The 21,561-nt window shown below is 35.3% G+C and overlaps 1 protein-coding gene across 1 annotated transcript in view; it reads left to right on the top strand.

Annotated features, from left to right (window-relative positions):
• The window catches only part of LOC149776844 (ubiquitin carboxyl-terminal hydrolase 32-like), a 173,404-nt gene that overhangs the window by 128,619 nt on the left and 23,224 nt on the right, over positions 1-21,561 (top strand). The window contains exons 21-27 of the mRNA XM_089941578.1: positions 1,277-1,380; positions 2,068-2,137; positions 4,031-4,205; positions 10,466-10,617; positions 11,597-11,759; positions 17,501-17,748; positions 20,044-20,231. Coding sequence (XP_089797704.1) covers positions 1,277-1,380; positions 2,068-2,137; positions 4,031-4,205; positions 10,466-10,617; positions 11,597-11,759; positions 17,501-17,748; positions 20,044-20,231 — 1,100 coding nt within the window. The remainder of the gene's footprint in view (positions 1-1,276; positions 1,381-2,067; positions 2,138-4,030; positions 4,206-10,465; positions 10,618-11,596; positions 11,760-17,500; positions 17,749-20,043; positions 20,232-21,561) is intronic.

A 21,561-nucleotide genomic window follows, 5' to 3' on the forward strand; every position in this document is an offset into this window, starting at 1 on the left:
AATTATATTGCATACACAAAAGATTTATAAGTGTTTAATTGATCACTTGAAATGAGTTGACCTGACACTACCAGGGCTGCTACCTCTTACGCACTCAGGTTGGATTAGCATGATTTTTAACTTTTCATTTATTCCATCCCCTTTATTTGATACAAAGATGTAAATAATGTGGTAATACAAAAAGGTCAGCTTTTAACTCATTGAAGTAATACAAAAAATACTTGAAAGGTCGCACTTGATTAGGATCTCACAGAAACACTTGCGGACTTAGCTGTTATGGTAGATTGATATATTTCACATTTGAATACAACTGGGCACATTGTATTTACAATCATTGCACTTAAAATGAACTATAAGATATAACTAACACTTGAATTGCACTTGATTTAAAAAAAAAACTTATTTATTTGGTATTTATTTATAAAATTGCTGCCTCAGGTAGGCGTTAGTGACATTTTCATTGATTGAAATTTCATTGTATACTGTTATTTATGGTGTACCAAGAACGCTGTTTGGAAAGAAATTTTAACAAAATACAGTACTTCTTATTAAAAGTTGATAATTTTATAACGTTGATTCGTATTTCCAGGTCATATCAACCGTTTTTGACGATAGAACAAGCGATATATCAAGGTTTCAGTTACCAATTTTTATAGCAATTTTCTTCATTTTCAACAAATATGGTACATTCTTTTGGTACTTTATAGTATAAAAAAAATGTGATCCGTGACTGACACCGTGTTATAAGCAGTCAGGGTGTGAGTTATCAAGGGAGTGGTGTACCTATCTGACTTCACCTATCTGAGGTACTAGATACTTAAGCTCCTCATTTGACACTAGTATTTTCATTATTCCAACTATCAAAACCAAGTCCTATGGACAATGTTTTGTGTGCCAGGATGCAGGTACCTAGAATGAATTGCCTCTTGAACTTAGATACAGTGATTCTCTGATCTCATTCAAGGGTGCTTTAAAATCTCACTTATTTCAACTACAAGAACAGACTTAAGGCTTAACAATGTTTCCTTACCCTAACTATTTAAGCATTCTTTTGTTTGTAATTTCATAGTTTTTGTAATCTGGTCATAAATAAAATTGTAAAGCACTTAAACTGTGTAAAGATTAAATGCTGTACAGAGTCCTAATAATTATTATTCATGTTGCAACTGTGGTTGCATGTCATTACTCTAATCTCAGACTTCTTCAGGTCTCAATTTTAAGATTATTAGATTGCTACAGTATGAAATGTATTATTTTCAAGCTTGGTCTATTTCAGTGGACAATAGGGAAGTATGCTCCTAGGTTTAATGGTTTCCAGCAGCATGACTCTCAGGAACTGTTGAGCTTCCTTCTGGATGGTCTTCATGAAGACCTCAACAGGTAAGTTTTACAGTCATGAGATATTTGGGTAACTTTAAGAAATGATAAAGGCAGGTAGAAGGTAATTGGTAATATGGATACCATGCTATACATTGCTTAAGGCTGGCAGAAAGAGAGATTTTGTGATTGTAGTTGATTTTTAAATATTTCTGCAAAACTTTAAACCCTACTTAAAAATTTTAAAATTAGTAGAATTTTTTTAATTGCTTCTAACTTGAATAATAAAAAGTACTTTTGTCTAGAAACTGGAACATATATCAGCTTAGAATCAAACATTGAAGCAGTGCTGTGTATACAGTTTATGAGTCTTGATGTAAAGAACCAACATGGCTTTGATATCATACAGATAGTTATTTTTTTGATGCACTTAATTCATTGTTTTCATTGAATGTATCTTCATAGCTCCTTATCTGTGTTCACTTAATCATAATTCATGATATCCATATATCACCAAGACAGATACAATCTATACCAACTAGCTTATAAGTAGAGTTAAATGCAAACAACGTAAACTCACATTTGCAGTTGCATGAGGAACCAGCAGATCAAGGTCAGTGCTGTTTGTTCAACTTATTGCTCCTAGCACACTTCATAGATTTAATGTCAGATGTGAGTCTGTACAGTTTGCATTTCGATTTTTCTTGCAGGCGAGTATATATGGCATTTAATTGATGTTGTTTTCTTCAGAGTTCATGACAAGCCTTATATAGAGTTGAAGGACAGTGATGGAAGACCAGATGAAATTGTTGCTCAGGAGGTAGGGTCCGTTTGGTTGTTTTTTGTGTATTGCACAAAATCAGTCTCTGGCACATCTGAAAGTATTTTAAGAATTATTTCACTATTTGACAGCTAATTTAGGAGGTACCTAACATATAATCTTTGAACGGGCAAACCTTGTCTTTGAAATTTTGCCATTGGAGAGTCTATGTATCATGAAATAATATAACCTATGCAGTCAGCCTCCACTAGTCCATCCACCAAGGATGGACCAGAAAGATGCAAACAAGATGGAAACATTATTTGCCGTCAAGATGATCTTAATATGTACTATTACAACTAACCTCATGCTTATTTGAAAATTACTTTAAATTTGCCTTAACTAAAACTTTAGTTTTAGGGAACTTATCCCATTATTTCCCAATTCACTTGATTTTTGTTCGCAATTTTAAGGCAACCAAACTATTAGGGATTGGCAACCCATATTTTAAAATAGCCACTAAAATTTTCAGGCTGTTTGCCTTAAAACTACTCAAGTTTGACAGGTGCTTGCAACATTTATTCCAACCTGAAGAACAGCAGTCAGGATCATGCTTTGTAATTTATTGATTACATTTAATAGTTCCTGTGTTTAGGTCTTTTTCTCTTACCTTATTGCCATAAACTTAGTATTTGTGTTGCAATATACTGGACTGTTGTAGTAAAACTAGGTCGATGTTACCTCTTGGCATGCTTTAGTGCCACCTCCTAGCTGTACTGTTCTGAAACTTGATATCTGTGGAGGAATACGAGGTTAGAGTAATTGCTTTGCACGTTCCCCATTCTGTTTGTAGAGACAATGCTTACCATCATTGATGTCTGAGACACACCCAGCTGCAAACAGCACAGACCCAGATATGCTTTTGCATCATGGGATGGCAGATCAGGCTATGCGATATGTTATAATTTCAAATGTGGAGATCCACCAGTGATCCTGATGTGACATAAGCCCAGACCTGCTGGTACATTATGCAGTTGGGTCTTTCTTGTAAAGGAAAATCTGCCATAGAGCCTGATCTGCAGGTACATTATGCAGCTCATTGTTGTATAAGGGAACCTTGTCTTAAATCCTTATTTGCCATAGACTCATATCTGTTGGTACATTGTACATTTGGGCGTTAGTTGTACAAGGGAGTTCTGTCATAGACCTTGATCTGACAGTGATCTAGATATGTCTGTGCATTTTATAATTGGGTGTTTGTTGTACAAGAAATTCTGCCATAGCTCCAGAATTGCCAGCACAATGTATAATTCGGTCTAAGTTGTTAAGGATATTTCTAAGTATTAGTAAACAGACAAGCTTACTGTCTTTTGATAACCACATTTCTTGTTTGATTTACTTAACATGTTCGGTATTGTTACAGAACTCTTGAAATGCTGACTTGGCAATCTGGGATGTGTTTCTTATTATTTAAGATTTTGGCAATGGCTTTTTCTGATAGACTTTTTTTAAATTGCACAACATTAGTGAGACTTAAGTACTACTTGTCAGACAGTTTTGTTCTTACGATTGTTATGGCAACAGGGATCAGCATGAAGTTAATTTTGCTTGCATTTAGCTGTTGTTCTGACAGAAACTATTTCATGTATATTCATTAAACTTGAGGGTTACATTTAACATGGCATATACTACTTACCATTAACAAAAGTAGGTCACAGTGACTTATTTATTCACTAAGCTATATTTCTAGATTGAGTGTACATATATCCAGGTATTTTAGAGTATTAATTTGAATTTTGTATATTTATTTATTTTACCTTGAAAGCAATGATAGCAGTCAATCTTCTTTTCTTGTGTAGTGATATTTTAGGTTAAATGTTGACTTTGACAGCAACAGGCCACTCGTTTGCTCATTTCTTGCTTTTGTTGCAAAAACTTTTTTCTTTTTACCAGGCCTGGGAGAATCATCTCCTTCGGAACAAGTCTATTGTTGTTGATCTTTTCCATGGTCAGCTGAAATCTCAGGTCCGCTGTAAAGAGTGTGGTCATGTCAGTGTCCGGTTTGACCCATTCAATTACTTGTCATTACCTCTGCCAATGGATAGCTGTATTCATCTGGAAATAATTGGTAAAGTGACTTTGCATTGCTGGAATGTTTTAACTGTTCAAATCTATCATACAAGAAAAAATATTAATGTGAAAATGCAGATGTAATATAATAATTCTGAACTGAAATTGAAACTATCATCTTTTTGATAATGAAAAATTTATAAAATTGAATAAATTTTTATCATGGGATCAGACCAGTTTATAGATCCTGAAATATTTGTTACTGATTGGAAATACCAACAGAATAATGAATGACTGGAAAATGAACTGAAAACAAAATGTCAAATAACACTAAATAAATGATGAACAACATAGAACAGTGCAGAACCTACAATAAGCTCTGTGTAAAATGATGCAGAGCAAAACGTTAAGACCCAAATAAATAAGTCATTTGCATATGCAGTGTGACCCCGCTGTAACACAGGTAGTTGGGAGCCATAGAACCAGATCATGTTACAGACCAAACCATGTTAAAAGCAACCAGGTCAGTTAGTTAAAGAAAATGATGCATGTACGCCAAAAAATTTGCCTGGGGTGGGTGGGTGGGTAGGTAATGCGGGCACAAAAATATATGCTTGATTGGCACAGTTACCATCTTAAATCAATGCATATTAAATGAAAAATACACCTTTAGTGAAAACAGAGAAGGCATATATAATATTTTACTTTATTCAGAGACCCACGCATTGGTACATGTACGTTTATACTGTTTATATGTACACGTCTAATGTATAGCATGATTAGAGTATCAACACTGTGTACTCACCTGCAAATCTCATCACATATATTGAATCTACAAGTAATTCCATTGAAAATGTGCACACATACACATTTAAAATATTCAGTACTTTTGTCACAGGTCAAATAGGTCTGAATTCAATGGAAAAAATATAGCACAATCATGTAACGAATGATGAAGCACTATTACTTTTCAGTACTTCCCAAGTCGGTAAAAGTTAGTTTGATTTTTAGCCACCATTGGTAGCCTTTGTAAGCATAAGCTTTTTCCTGCAAAAAGGAAACATTCACGGCACAGCTAACATGTTTCAGTCATGTTGGAAAATGAAACAATCCATCAGATTCCATTTCTTTTATTTATGTTTGGTACTGACTGCCTTTGAAGAAAGTTTCTTTGTTTTTATTGAAGATTGTAGTCGGCTTTCTTTGATGTATGGTGCATGCTTTATTGAAGTCACAGCTCAAGGACAGCTTTGGAGAACCAAAAAATGCCTGTTTCTTATTGTGGCAGCATCATCAAATGTATTGCATGATTGAGACTGATTTTTTTCTCCCTTTGCTTAGTATGTTTTCATAACAATTGGTGCTTCAGAGGTAATCTGTTTTCTTGAAATTTCAGCAAACTACTTTACTGAGTACATTTTTGGCCGTCGTTTGATCGATTGTTGATACTGTACCTTTCTGCCTATTGAATAGTGCAACAAGTAAGATCTTGTTTTTTTTGGTGGGGGGGCTCCATTTGTGGTAGCGGAATGATGCTGCCTACCATTCATGCGTCAGAAATTTTAATAGGGTCAAAGGTCGATAGAGATGCATTTGTTCTGGTCTGATAACAGGGATTACAACAGAAAATGTGAGTGTTCTGAAGGATTTAATTCTGAGTGAAAGGAAGAGGAATTTTACTTACCACCCAAATACAAATGTCAGTCTATGTAAATATATTAATTACTAGTGAGCGACTGAAATTACAGACGAAAGATAGATTATAAAATGCCTCATCCGGTTAATCTCTGCTACTAGAAATGTAAAAAAAAAAAAGCAGATATCTCACAATATACAGTACTTATTGCTAGATGTCAACACAAGTGGATTATGATATAACAGTGCACTGTTTAGACGGTTTGTCAATATGGACAAAGAATTTGCTTATATAACAAAAGATAAATTTCAGTGCATTTTAGATCACGTTTGTGGCTTCCCACACCACTGCTGCTTGGTTGTGTATACAAGTTTAAACTGCCAACAGTGTTGCCAATGAAAGAAAAAATCGCCACATGGTATATTTTGCCACCAATAAGGAAACTAAAATGCAATTTGTGACACTGGTAAAAAGCCCTGCACGATTGCAGAATAAACTTTTTACGTTTTTTTTGGTACTTTTAAGAAGTAAAAACTTTTTAGTGTAAGAGAAAAATACATATAAAATTTCAGGATTCAGATCATTTTGTATTATTCATAAGCAGTCTCTTCCCCAAAATGGCAATAAACTTTTTACATTTTTGTTGTAGCTTTAAGATTTTTTTTTTTTGTGTATGAGAAAAATACATGTATATTAAATTTTGGGAGCCACACCACAACCTTGTTATATCCAAATTTGTGTTATAACGGAGCCTGCTATGGCAGGGTCACACTGTATAACTGCTATATGCTTTTTGTGATGATGACATGTTGCTTATTTATATAAAATTTAACTTTTAATGTTGGAAATAGCATTAAAGCAGTTCATACCTTCATTGTTTATCAATCTGGGATGGATTAAACTTTAATGATTTAAAACAAAGAAAGAAACAAAATAACACAGGTTAAGTTCTTCCAGGTAGTGTCTGTTTCCTCTCTCTCTGAATTTTCAGGTATCTGTGTAACTGTTGGACAAAAAAAAATGACAATATACTGTTATTTGTGCATTCTTGAAACAAGATGTACCGTGAATTTCATAAATGTATATTTATTGTTTTGAATATGAAATAATTGACATTGGGAACAAGAGTTTATGGGAATTGCTATCTAACATGAATACATAACATCCATCCATCCATCCATTCATCCATACAAACTACTCCGGTGGCCTAGTGGTTAGGGCAACCACCTCGGATGCAGGAGGTTGTTGGATCAAACCCTGACCAAGGCATACCAAAGACGTATAGAAATGGTACTAACAGCTGCCTCACTAGATGCTTAGAAGTAAGAGGTTAGTGTTGGGACTGGTCAATCTGGTGTCAGGATAATGTAACTGTGTGGGACATGATGCTGCATATCTGCAGCATGATACCCCAGTGCTAGACATCACTATCAACTGCCACACTGCAGACAGCGTAGTGATATGATTGAATTTTTTAAAAATCTACATTAAAAATCCAAATCACACACACATACACACACACACAAATGTGAAACAAATTTATTTTAACTTGTGAATATTTTCTTAAAAGTGTACAAATCTATTAGAATCAAAATATAAGCAACTTTTTAAACTTTTATTTGTTAATTTATTTTTCTAGCTTGTGTTCATGCCCACCTGCTTATACTATATATATATATATATATATATATATATATATATATATATATATATATATATATATATATATATATATATATATTTATAGGAATTTTAGGTTTGAATAAAGTGAGTGTGCATTATAATTCATAGTCTTTCTGATTTTTCAACTAATGATCTCTCTATGCTTCTAACATTGAACACTTAATTCATTCTGTTACTGAATGTGATTACTACAGATGAAGAATAAAATGAGTTTTGTTTGTACCTTTTCGAAACAGCATGTTTGCTTCTTAGTGATTATGAGAAATCACAGATTTGAGTTCCCATATGACAGTAGGAAATGTGGAATATTATAGTATGAAATGTAGGATATTCATTGTAGTAGGAAATGAGGGATATTCATGGCAGTAGGAAATGTGGGATATCATGGCAGTAGGAAATGAGGGGTACTCATGGCAGTAGAAAATGTGGGATATCATGGCAGTAGGAAATGTGGGATATTCGTGGCAGTAGCAAATGTGGAATATACATTATAGTAGGAAATGTGGTATATTCGTTGTAGTAGGGAATGTGGGATATTCATTGTAGTTTTAAATGACACCAAACTAACAAGTATTTTTCTTTCTTACATACACTTATACTGTGTTATTTATACTGCGTTGATTAATGTGTTGAGTAGATGTTTTTGTTTCACCTGCATTAGCATAATGAGAGATGGGTATCACATTTTGGCTTCGATGACTAGATGATAACAATACATAATGAGATTGTATTTAAAATACAAACACTTAAATTGATGAATGGTAAATGATGAGATAATAGATGATGTGATTCTAAGTTAAAGAAATGCATAAATAGTAAATAGTGTTGTGACAAAACAATCTAGATTCAACATTAAATGCAGATGTTAAAGAAATGGATGAATTAGTAAATGATTTTAACTGAAACATAAGGACTAAAATAAAAATGCATTTCAAAACATCTTTGGGATACATAAATGTTTTAGGGTCTTTATAGCAGTTAATATGTAATGTACAAAAAACAACATGAAGTTGCAATCAGTAAACCATTGTTAATGGATAGAACTCTAGCACCATGAAACAGTAACTGTTGTGCTGATACATAATAATACAAAAGCAATATATAACTTTTGCAGCAAATCTTTTCCATGTCTGTCTGTCTGTTACCAATTTTATGTCTCCTCAATAACTTGAGTTGTCCATTGTCTACAGTTACAAAACTTTGTGGATGGTTTGCACACACCTGCCCTGTCAAAGAGTGTCACAAGAAAACAATTGTTTTATTCCCAACACACATGCACGGTCATGTTAAAAGGCTAATTTGCATAGGTATAGTACACAATGTGGAACAGTCCGTTTCATTGGAAGTTGAGTGAATCAGGGATGTATGTTTGAAGAGCAATAGCTGTTACACTTAGTTGCCTTTCAAGAGGTATTTGAAGTCATCTTTGTTAAAGATTATTGTCTAATTAATGATCAGCAACAATTTGCGTGTGTGTGTGTGTGTGTGTCTGTGTGTTTATGTGGTGATTTATGGAAAATGCTGAGATTATCAGCTAGTTTTGTTTGGAAGTACATTAAATGATTTTCTTTTATTCAAATTGAAATTTCCTGTTGTACAGAATTGTATGACTAGATAACTTTCTCTCAGTTGTGCAATATTTCTTCAGGCACTTGCACTGACTCACTTCGTGACCACATAGCCAACTTTTTTAGTTTAAATATTCCCCTACCAAATTATGGAGGTTGGCAGGTATGCTTACACTTAGGTTAATAAAGAAACCTTACCATTTTGTGGTCAAAAGGTCAGAAGTCAGTGTCACTGTGAGCTTAACATTGTTCATTGCAGCCTGAACAGAACTTTGTGGGTTGGCTTGCACATGAGGAATGGAAAGAGCATTTTGAATCTGGGACAAAAAAGGTCAAAGGTCAAGGTAAATGATTGAAAGAAGAATATAGTTTCTGCACAAAAATTTCAGTTTTCAACCATGTACCTTGTGTGAAGTTTGATAATGACATTGGGTAAGAAAGAGGTGTTTTGATTTGGAAGTCAAAAGTAAAGGTCGCTGTGACTGAAAGAAGAATACATTTTGATTAATAACTTAAGTTAGTTCCAGACCATGCACATTGACTAAAATATGTGGACAGCCACCAACTGTTGTGCAGAAGACACCTATTGATGTTTTGGGTGACAAGGTCAAAGGTCAGGGTCTTTGTGGTTCAGTGAAAAATATTTCCACAGAATGACTTTTATTCTTGAATAAATTCCTTGACCAAATGTTGTGTATGGCTTGCACTTAATGTTAAAAAAGTATAGATTCTGGGTTCCAAGGGTCAGCAGTCTTGATCAGGTAAGAAAATAATGGTTTCTACACAGTAAGCTTAGTTCAAGACCACAAACCTTGACCAAAGGTCCTAGTCATTGTGACCAATTGGTCAGTAATTTCCAGATTCAAGCATACCTACTAGTGCATACATAAAGGACTATTGAATAGGGGGCAGACATATAATGTGCCATTCACACTGTTGTTGACTTCATGCATTAATTGTTGAGGGAGATGAAGGATTTTTTTATGGGATTCAGTTTTAAGAATTAGCTGGTCCATTTTGCATAAATTGCCAACGTTTTACATGTATGTTCATATACATTGTATTTTCCTCAGTCATACCTAGTGGTCTTTTGATTTGATGGTCTTAAGAACTCCTAAATGAAGCCAGTCATTAGGATTTCATCAGTAAGTAAAAGCAAATAATTAGACTGGTGCAGGATAAAGATATTCATTGGAATGGTTCATGGCTGTTTTTTAACACAGTACAGTGGCTATAATTTGTAATGTGAATGGACATTTTGGACACGGTATGTATCTGCTGATCTGTTCAACAAATGTTCATTATTTAAAGTACATTTATGTAGTAATTATTGTTATGCATTCTTGAATGTGTCCCATATAATTCATTGTCACTTATGTAGATAGAGGTTTCAGGCAATTTTCACAATGGAATTTGTTTGTATCTTAACAGTGATAAAACTTAATGGGTCAGTCCCGGTGAAATATGGGTTGCGGCTGAACATGGATGCAAAATACAAAGCCTTGAAAAAGGAACTCTTTGAACTCACAGACATTCCAACCAATCAGATTCTGCTTGTGGAAGTCTTGGGACCAATAGTCAAAGTGAGTAAAGTTTTATTTTGTTTAGGTAAACTTGGAAAGTGGACATTTTATTCTTCAGTTTTAGGCATATGCAGTAATAGTGTTGAAGAGGTTTTTCTTTAAACTGCCAGCTTAAAATACAGACTTAAGGAGGTTTGAAAATGGCAGATTTTTATTTAGTGCCAAATTAAAATGAATTGTATGTTGCTCTTTTTTTAGTACATGGAGCCAGTTGATAAGATGAAATATTAAGCTAATGATACTGGTGGTAGACATTTTGTAGTGATGAAACAGTTTATTTATTGTGCATATTGAAATGTGCAGTAGATATGAAATTTCTAGCAGTTTTTAAGTGAAAATAGCTCAGTTGCCAGAAATGAACACCACTATATCAGAATATATGGTCAGTAAAAAAAAACATGCAGTAGTAATAAGGTAATTTCGGTACCATTGTTGCTTTCAGAATATTTTAGAAAATCAAGGCATTATTGGTTTCTTCTGTGCATTTTTTTCTTACAGTGAGTCAGCAGTGTATGAGACAATAATGTAAATCACGAATTATGACAATCATATACATTTTTTGACTACCATACATACATACTTACAAGTCCAATCCAATTGCAAACTGCATTGATCCAGATCTGCAGTCACATAATGCCTTGACAGATCTGTGTCTTTGCAATATGTGTTGAGTAATCAGTAGAAGAAAGAATATAGACCCTGATCAATTGGTGTTTTTTGCAAAGGCAGATCAGGGTCCATTTTGCTTGCAGTTTAACCTGACTTATTAGCAGGCATATATGATACTTAGTAAGACAGCAAAAATCATTCAAATTCTCTTCATGTCCTTGAATAGCAAAATTATAAATTGCAATGAAACTGTGCTTTACCGAGAGCTAATCAGAAAAATTGAATTTCACAAATATCATTAATTCTCTGAACTTAAAATATTCAATGACACTTAAATACCATGAATTACAGCAACTGCTTCTTATTTCAGACATTGCCCCAGGACAACCAGAAGATCAGGACACTCATGGGAGGGGTCCTGTATGCATATGAGTTACCCCCTCCTTCAGAGATTGAGCCCATCACTGTGGAGGAAGAGAAACTCATACAGAAGACAATAGGCCTCAATGAAATCCAGAGAGGATTGTCCATAAGTAAGCCTGTATAAGTATAATCTTTGAGGAGTGTTTTGCTTGATTTTCTGACATTCCTATGTATGTGGGATAGAGTTTGTCCATGTGTCTTAGAGGGCTTGATGCCATATCCCATCCATTTGTTGTTGCTGTTATGCGTTAAATGCCATTTTTATCAACACATGATAGGCTGTTGGCAGATTTCTTACATAGCCACATTGTTAAAGCTTGAGAGTCAACCAGTTCAGGGCACTACCTTTCAGTCTGAATATCAGTCCCAGGGGTTTCATGTTCATTGTGGACAGAGCCATGTCACACTTCTAAACCACCTCCATATCTGTGCAATCAAACTAACTGGTTAATATTTTATAAAAAAACCCAGATGAATAAATTTTGCCCCAAGGCTTGTTTCACTTGCTCTGCCTTGGATTCCATATCAACAAGGAAAATTCTGACTTCATCTCATCCGAGCATTTCATTCATTTGGACAAAAAACTTTCACGCAAATCTGCATCTATCAGAAACATGTCTTGAAATTATTTTGTGGTGTCTGTCCTTTGCTCAGAGTAATACTTTAGAGACTGCTCCAGTGGCCTAGCGGTTAGAGTGTCCGCCTCGGATGCGTAAGGTCGTGGGTTCGATCCCTGGCCGAGTCATACCAAAGACTTACTAACAGCTGCCTTGTTTGGAGCTCAGCATTAAGAGGTTGTTGTTAGGACTGGTCGGCCTGGTATCAGGATAATGTGACTGGGTGGGACATCATGCTACATGTCTGCAGTGTGATGCCCCAGTGCTAGACATCACTAAAAACTGCCACACTGCAGACATCTTAGCGATATGACTAAAAAATTGTTAAAGCTACGTTAAAAATCCAAATCCCACAAACACACACACACAGTACTTTAGAATTTCAGTTCAAGAATTTCTACACCCCTCATGTCTCTTCAGAATGACAGTTGATCCCCACAGCTTGGGGCACTTGTTTATGAGATCCTTATATCCCAGTGGCAGCCAATCTCTGCCCTCTAGGACAGATGATCAAGTTGCAGGCTGTATGAGGCCTCATCTCAATAATTGGGAGGATCTTGCATGACTTATGGTAGTTGTCCTACTGTAGGAGTAACTGCCATAAATCGTATCTGCTCAGATACAAGCATGAAAGACTGGGGTACCCTCTTTCCTGGAAATTAGTGGTGTCTGGCCTAATCAGAAGTGCTCATTAAACAGTAATCTCCTGGACATAAAAGTCACGGTACATGCCTTTCGGTCGTCACAGGATTCTGTCAGTACAATCAGCTTTGTTTTTTAACATCAGAAGGCAAGGGTGAACAAATCCACAGACCTGAGACTTCTGGTTTCAAATTTTCTTGGGTAGTGTCTTCAGTGAAATAGACACATTCAAGTTCACCTTATCATAGGCAGGCTGTATGTCCAAGTGGACTAAATGTCTTATCAGATGCTGCGGCTGATTTAACAAATGATCCTTTCACCCTTCAGTTGAGCTGTGCCTATTGGGTTGGAATTCACAGACCTATTGCAACAAAGTGAAACAGAAGTTTCCAACCTTTTCTTCAGACTCTCAGTGGAACAGTCGCGCATCATATGCTTTTCCTGTAATAATTCTGATTCCCAAAGTCTTGTAAAAGGCAATTAAACCAGAGTGGCATCATAATTGGCCAAAGCTCACCACTTTGACAGCAAAAGAGAGAGAGATCTTGTTTGTTCTTGCCATTCAAAGAAAAGGATATTTCTGCTCAGGCTAGACACCACTAGATTTCATACAAATCCAACTGTTTCTGATTTGACATTATCCAAGTCATGGGATGAAGGTCACATACAACATTATCTCACTTCTTCCTCAGAGACCTTATGGCCTAAAAGTATATCAGCAGCACAACAAGCACCCATCCAAGGTCACTCAGCAGTTTTACAATGATCCATTTAATCTACTTCCATTTTTTTTTTCTGGAAAGAAATTTGTTTCTAAGCCATGTCATACATAACCATGTGCTGAACCTAAACTATATCTCATGCAATACTAGAACTGTTTTATGCTCATAAGGGGATCAGAGACATTGCCACCACTGGGGTAAAGAGGTGTAACCCCCTCATCCTGCTTTCTCCTAATAGACTATGATCAGCTAATATCTTTTATGAAGAAACCATTTTTTTAATACTGAAATATGTTGTATAATGTTTTCTTTATATGTCATACCATCCCAGTCCCTCTTTCAAAAGAGAGACCACTCTTGTTGGACTGTCACCTCAGTAAGTAGATAACTTCAGGCACTCTTGTTGCTAAAACAAGTTTCTGAAGTTAGGATTTATGAGTTAGTGGGTGTAGTCCCACTTGGTGTATATTATCAAAGATAATATTTTACTCCTAAAATTCAGCTTCCAGAGCTGTGCTTCTTTTTTGTGTGAAATGTATACATACCATATTGTTGTGTGTTTAAATGAATTCCCTGAAACTTGATAGACCTCATGACGATGAAGCCAACATTTGCATATTGTTTTGTTATCATGATCTGATGCATTTTAATGCCCTATCCATCAGTCCATCACATCTCAGTTAAAGTTTACATTTAGGTCAGTTTCAGGCACTGTGCTAGGATTATTCTTGCCTGTGCAACTAGTATCAGAGCTTTTGATGAATTCTCCTGAAACTTTTGCAAATATAATGGACATGAGGTCGACATATGCTTTGTCATTGCACATTGATGCATTTTTTCCTAGAGTCATGAACCTTTTTATGTGCTTATCTTTCTGTCATTGCACATTGATGCATTTTTTCCTAGAGTCATGAACCTTTTTATGTGCTTATCTTTCTGTCATTGCACATTGATGCATTTTTTCTTAGAGTCATGAACCTTTTTATGTGCTTATCTTTCTGTCATTGCACATTGATGCATTTTTTCCTAGAGTCATGAACCTTTTTATGTGCTTATCTTTCTGTCATTGCACATTGATGCATTTTTTCCTAGTCATGAACCTTTTTATGTGCTTATCTTTCTGTCATTGCACATTGATGCATTTTTTTCCAGTCATGATCCTTTTATGTGCATATCTTTCTGTCATTGCACATTTTGCATTATTTCAAGAGTCCTGATCCTTTTATGATGTTAAAATGATATACACTTATTGATCGTAAATTGTACCTTACTACCATTACTTTTAAAGAATTAATTTTTCTGATTAGCAGTAAAAAAAATAGTAGAATATTGCCTAAAGATATTTGATTAAGGAATGTAAAGATTGCAAGAAGAAAAGAATCTGAATCATAGCAAAGTAAATACACCAACAGTCACACACTCACATGGTTATAATCAGTGTGGACTTTGAAGGAGTAAAGTTGATATTTTTGTCTTTCTTTACTCACATTTGACTTTCTTTAATCATGTTTTCTCTTACACACATATATGTTCTAACTTTTGTGTGAAGAATACAAGAATATCAATACTCTGTAGTTAAACCAAAGAAATTGTCTTATCTTTAATTCTGCAAATTCTTTCAAACAGTCAAGCATCAGTCTCTTCAAGAGAATCTTTAAGACATACTGGGAGGCCCGTGTGTGCTTATTTTCCTTATTTGCTTTTTTCAATATATGCTCTTAGTAACAAATTTTACAGTACTGTGTATGATAATTCTTTTTTGTGTACAACTAGTTGCATAGTTTTTAGCTTGCCTGACTGCAATGGGCTTATGGTGTAGCATCCATTCTCCTCTGTTGTGTGTTAAGTGTCATCCTTCAGCAGTTGCTATTTTCAAATACTTTTAAACGATCAGAAAACTAATTTCACCAAAACTTTGCAGGGATCATCCAGACATAAATTCCTTTGAAGTCGTTTGATCTAATGCTGATACCCCCATTAAACACGATCCACATTATTAAAAATAGAGAAACGTTTAGACAACTAAAAAAGTTCTCAGTAGAATATTAGAGAATTTGACAAAAGCATACTGGTAGAAAGGGATTTAAACCTTAAAAAGATAATGTCAATCTGTTATAAAATATTGTCACCACTAATAAAACTAGAAATCTTTAAATAACTTTGTCTCAAAACTGGCAAAACAGCAGAATTTGACAAAATTTTACAGAAAGTGTCTTGGCATGAAGGGCTTCTAAGTTGATATGATGTTGATTTTCTGTCGGATATGACTATAGTTGCTAAACAGTAACAAAGCTGTAATGACATTTTAATGAGTCTTAATAGAATCAGACCAAAATGGACAGAAAGCATCATACCTTGAAGGGTTTTCAAATTTTGTACAAACTGCCGATCTTCTATCAGATATTCTGCTGTTACTGAAAATAAAAAAACATTTAAATGACTTGTCAAAAACCACTGAAAATGATTTGACAAGATTTGACAGAAAGTATCCTGGCATGAGGGGTATACAGATTGATGTAATTGATTCCAATTGGCTATCAGATATGGCCACTATTACTAAAATAAAGAGAAAACAGACCTCTTCTATAAAATGCTGAACTGAATTGTTTTTTTCTACTTGCACCACTGTTTCAAGCAAAGGAGTGAGCAGGATCTTGTGTCATTTGGACATGTTTCTAGTTTAACAAAAACACTGCAAGTACAATTAAGCAAAAGTCAACGAATGTAGGCAAATGTCATTTGGTACGTTTATTTCTAGTGTAGATTTTGGGCTATTGTAATAAGTTTTTAAAATGTAATTATGGTTTTGTGAACTTATACAACCTCAGCTTGGGGCCCTGAGTGGCCGAGTGGTCTAAAGTACTCACCATTCCGGATCATTGCCATCTCACCTCTGTCTGCATGGGTTTGAATCTCAGACTTGGCTAACGTGGGTATGTGAGAAAGCCTGCCAGTAGCTTCTCGTGGGTCAGTGGTTCTTCCCGGAGTTTTCCAGGGTTGTTCCTCCACCAGTTATACTGGCCGCCATGTATAGCCTATCTTGTGCTGAAAAATGCCGTTAAACACTACAACAACAACAACAACAACCTCGACTTCTTCGAGAAAAATCTTGCAATCACAAAACTAAATTCATTCGAGGTAGAAGAATGAAATTTGTAATAGTAGGTAAATTGACTTTAAATTTTTAGCAAAAATCTTATAGCATTTTTCTAAAAAAATCACACTAGGTAGACAAATTAAATTTGTGTTGCCTTATTTTGTAATAATATCTAGATTATCTGATTATATTTCTGGTCACTGTAGCAAATTTGTACCATTTTCTTGGTGACATTTGAACCTTTTGGACATTTTTTGGAGACAAAATCCTGCAATAACCTAGCTAAACTTACTTGAAGTAGACAATGAAATTTGGCATGCATATTTATATTCATGTAGTTTCATTTCATTATATCAATTTTTTAAAATTTTGTTCAACATCAGTGTGTGTTTATGTGCATGTGTGTGTGTGTGTGTGTGTGTGTAATGGAAGGGTGTCTGCATGGGGGGTTTACATGTTTTACAAACATAGATCTACCTCTGGTGGCCAAGTGGTTAGAACATCTGCCTTGGATGCAGGAGGTTTTGGGTTTCAAGCTACCTACCTCTCATTTCACCTTCATACCTTGACCGTAGCAGTTTTAAATTCATAAGGTCTAATTGTTCAAGAGAAGTGCATATTAAACATCCAGCCTGAGTTCTAATGCCATACAACCTTATGGTAGGTAGAATGATTTCTATCAAGTTTTCATCCAGCAATCTACCTGCAAGCCAACCAACCTGTCAATGCACCCACCTTTCCAAGTTAAAACAAACAATATTTATTCATTACAGAAAAGTCCACAACATCCAGTCCTAGCAATAATAGCATGCTGGCAAATGGTGGTCCTCCACAACTTCTGTCTTCTGATGGTAATGATGCCAACTGCAGTTCCAATGCATCCACGCCCACACATTCCAGACAGCCCAGTATTGTTGGTGTAAATGGAATTGGCAGCCCAGAAATGAATGGTTCTTCAACTCCCTCACAGAAATCCATAGATTTGTTCAATGGCTTCATCATTGGAGTCCATAGGAAAATGGTAACTTTTCCCATTGCAATCACCTGATGATCATCATTATTCTCTTCCCTAAAAAAAGCAGAGTGGGGACATTTGTGTCACTTTTCAGACAAGGTTGTCTCAGTTGTTGGTGTACAATAGGTGTCAACATTATCTGTAAAGCAAAGTCAAGACATTGGTGTCACTTTCCTGACAGGGTTTTCTCAGTTGTTGCTGTACTATAGGTGGCAACTTCAACGTTTTATACCCATATGTTTTGTAGGAGATATTGTGCTAGTCCTCATCAGTCCATCATCTGTCTTGTCAGTCTGGTGATTTGCCCAGGTCTCCATCTGTTACCACATCTCATGAATTGTCTGACAGCATTCTGTCCATTTGCACAAGTTTGTTATTGCTATTGTTATACTGCTTGGAAGATTTCCATGAAATATTGCACACACATTTATCAAAGGTTCTCACTTCTTCTGAATGGATAGTTATATCGATGCGACTTTTTCACTGATAGGCCTTTTTTGTATTGTTGGTCCTAAATGAAAATGGTACCAAACTGACAACCAGTACAGCTGCCACAGCAGCCATCTTGAAATCTTGTGATTGCTACTAATCATGAACAGAAATTAACATCAGCATGAAGTTTTCACTAGAAAACTTAAAAACTTATGATGCCTAGTTGGTCCTAAATGAAAATGGTTCCATCTGGACATCCAGTATGGCAGCCAGCCACAGTGGTCATCTTGAAAATATGAATGGATGGTCATATAAACATGAGGTGTTCACTTTAAGACTTATGATGTCTAGTTCATTATAAATGAAAATGGTGCCCATCTGAAGACTAATATGGCTGCCACAGGAGCCATCTTGAAAATTGTATGTTGTTGATTTGCTTTTAATGCCATATCTCAGTGCCAGATGATCTATACTTGGCAGTCAGTATAACTGGTGGAGGAAGAAACTGAGAAACCCTGGTAAGAACCACTGACCCATGGGAAGCTACTGGCAAGCTTTCTCAAATACCATCATTGGCCTAGCCTAAGACTTGAACCCACACTTAAAGAGGTGAGATGGCAGTGATCAGTAAAGGCAAGCATTTTAGACCATTTGTCCATCTGAAGCCCCCTTGTTATTCTTACTATTCCAGCATGGATGATCATATCAACATGGAGTTCTCACTAAAAGACTTCCAGTGTTGTCCTCTTTGTTCTAAATTAAAATGATGCAAATCTGACATTCACTATCTTGTTGAAGGCTCATTTCCAGATCATAATGTCATCTGCATGGCTTTTTCACCAGAATGCAGGTGGGAGTGTTCCTAAATCCCAATAGTGCTGTGTGGACATTCTGTATATCCATCACAGTGGCCATCTTGAATTTTTTTTATCACACTTGCAGGTGAATGATTGGTTATATCAGCATTTGGTTTCACTAAAGTACTTCTTATTATGTCTAGTTGGTCCTAAATGAAATGGTGATATCCAATATGGCCACCATAATCTTTTTAATTCTGTTGCTCACAAATGGTAAATTACATGTTTTTTTTTGTGTCAGTACATTTGTGTGATATACCTGTATTGAAAATTGTGTTGCACTTGCAAGTTAAAACTTCAAATATTTGGAATAAAATAGTTGGTTTGGTGCATATTAAAAACAACAAAAACAACAATTCTGAGAAGATCTGATTAATAAATTGAAACTTTGACTCATAAGGTCCTGAACTTTCAAAGACTACACTATGGATGTTGGATTAGCTTCTTCAGTTGATAGTATATTAATTAGTGTATATAAATGAATCTATTTCATAATATGTAGTTAATATGGACCTTTTTTCTTCATGTCATTTGTCTTCATTCAGTGGAGTGTACCCTTTATCATGCACAGCATTTGCCAGATAAAAAGACAACAATTTACTATTGCTGTATGATTTGTAGTCTCATAATTGCAGCTGTTATTTTACATTTTTTTTTATATGTTTACTAAAGTTTCATCTTCTTACATTGTAGAAGAAAATATCTTTTTATTTTCCTTTTAAGAATAAAAATTTTAAATGACCCAAATACATAGTACCAAAAATTGTTACACCAAAAGGACTCAACAATTGCTAGCCAGACAAACCATCATACCTACCCATCTTATTATTTTTGTTCAGTTTCCATTATTGGATATGTGTCATTTGGTAATATGATTTATAATTAATACATTATTTTGTCAATATTTTGTATAAAACATCTACTAAAAAGTCACAGCTTTTTGCTCCTGTACAATAGTATGGTTGTTTCTTTATTCTGTTAAATGACTTGGTCTCAATGGTATTTATTCCAGACACTGATGGATTTATACTTCCTTTCATCACAAAAGACAAGACCCAGTCTGTTTGGCACACCAATCATACTGCCTTGTGATGAGAATACTACCAATCAGGAACTGTACCAGTTTATCTGGTGTCAGGTGGCCCGCCTCGTCAGCCCTCTGCCTCCTTCAGAAGCCAAGGCCAATCATGCTCTAGACTGGTATGATGTGTGTACTTATTTATTGCTCTCTACACCATTGTCATCTCATTGTCTTGCTTTTGCTTTCATTTGATACTACATGAATAGAAGGATTTATGTTGATCCAGCATTTAACTAGCATACTTTTCAATGTAGAAGTCAGCATTGAGAACTGCATAGATAAATGTACGCACACATGCATGCACACACACATACACACACATTCATTGCCACTCTTTGGATTTCTTTCATAGCAACTGCCTCATGGGACAAGGGCTATGGAGGCTAGCATTGTACATACATACACATTATTTGTACAGTCTTGGTTGAGATTTTGCTTCAAACTCATGGCCAGTTAGGTTTTTATATGACAGCCATAAGGTGGAACATAATATGTTATGATGTCTGTGCATCCTTCTGTTGGTCCTTCCAGCTGTTACCAATTTAGTCGCAGCAAAATAGCTTTAGTTGTCCACTTTCTACGATTACTGAACTTTGTGAATGGCTTGTAGTAAGAAGCAACCTTATTGCTTTTGGATTCAAGAGTTCAAAGGGCAAGGTCACTAACACTAAAAGAAAGAAAATGATCTTATTAAATTATTGAACACTTCTTTTCCATGCTTTAACTTTTCAGCCTTTTGAAAGTAAAGAATGAACTATGGTGTGTAATATACCATACTTTAGGTCCTGTCTTTAAAGTCAATTTGTGGCTCAGTATTTTCATTTTCCATCACTCTTTCACTCTTTTCTTTTCTCCCTTTAACTTTAGAAACAGGAACTATGGTAATTCAGATGGTAGAGAGCTGGAATCACAATCTGGGGGTCATCAGTTTGATACCAACCAAGGCCAGCTTTGTGTCTTTGGAACAGCACACAGCTCCCATTTGCTTGGCATAGTATAGATGACAGTGTGTTGAAAATACCATTGAAACTAATAAAAAACCCAATTTTGATCCATTTGAAATTACAGGATGAAAGCTGGTATATATCGTTATTAGCAGTTGTGCTTCATACCACATGGGGTGTCTTATCTTTAATGGCAAGGTCATGGTTCAGTATTTAAGTTTTCCATCAGCTAACTTTATAGCAATTTGAGATTAAGGGTTGAAATGTTGTATACTTGTACATCATCATTGTCAGGTGTGTCGCATGCCACCTCAAGTGGTCAGTCCTCATGGTCAGGTCAAGTTTTCCATCACACTTTCCATTCAGCTCAATATCTTCAAAGCTGTTTGAGATCAGACTAAAAAAAATTTGGTATACATTTACGTCATAGCTAGAAGGTAATGCACATGTAGGGTTGCCAGAGGGGGACTCTTCAAGATCAAAGTCAAAAGATATTATTGAAGGG

The sequence above is a fragment of the Sinohyriopsis cumingii genome, chromosome 18 (genome assembly GCF_028554795.1).
Source record: "Sinohyriopsis cumingii isolate HCF-2022 chromosome 18, ASM2855479v2, whole genome shotgun sequence".
Taxonomy (NCBI): domain Eukaryota; kingdom Metazoa; phylum Mollusca; class Bivalvia; order Unionida; family Unionidae; genus Sinohyriopsis; species Sinohyriopsis cumingii.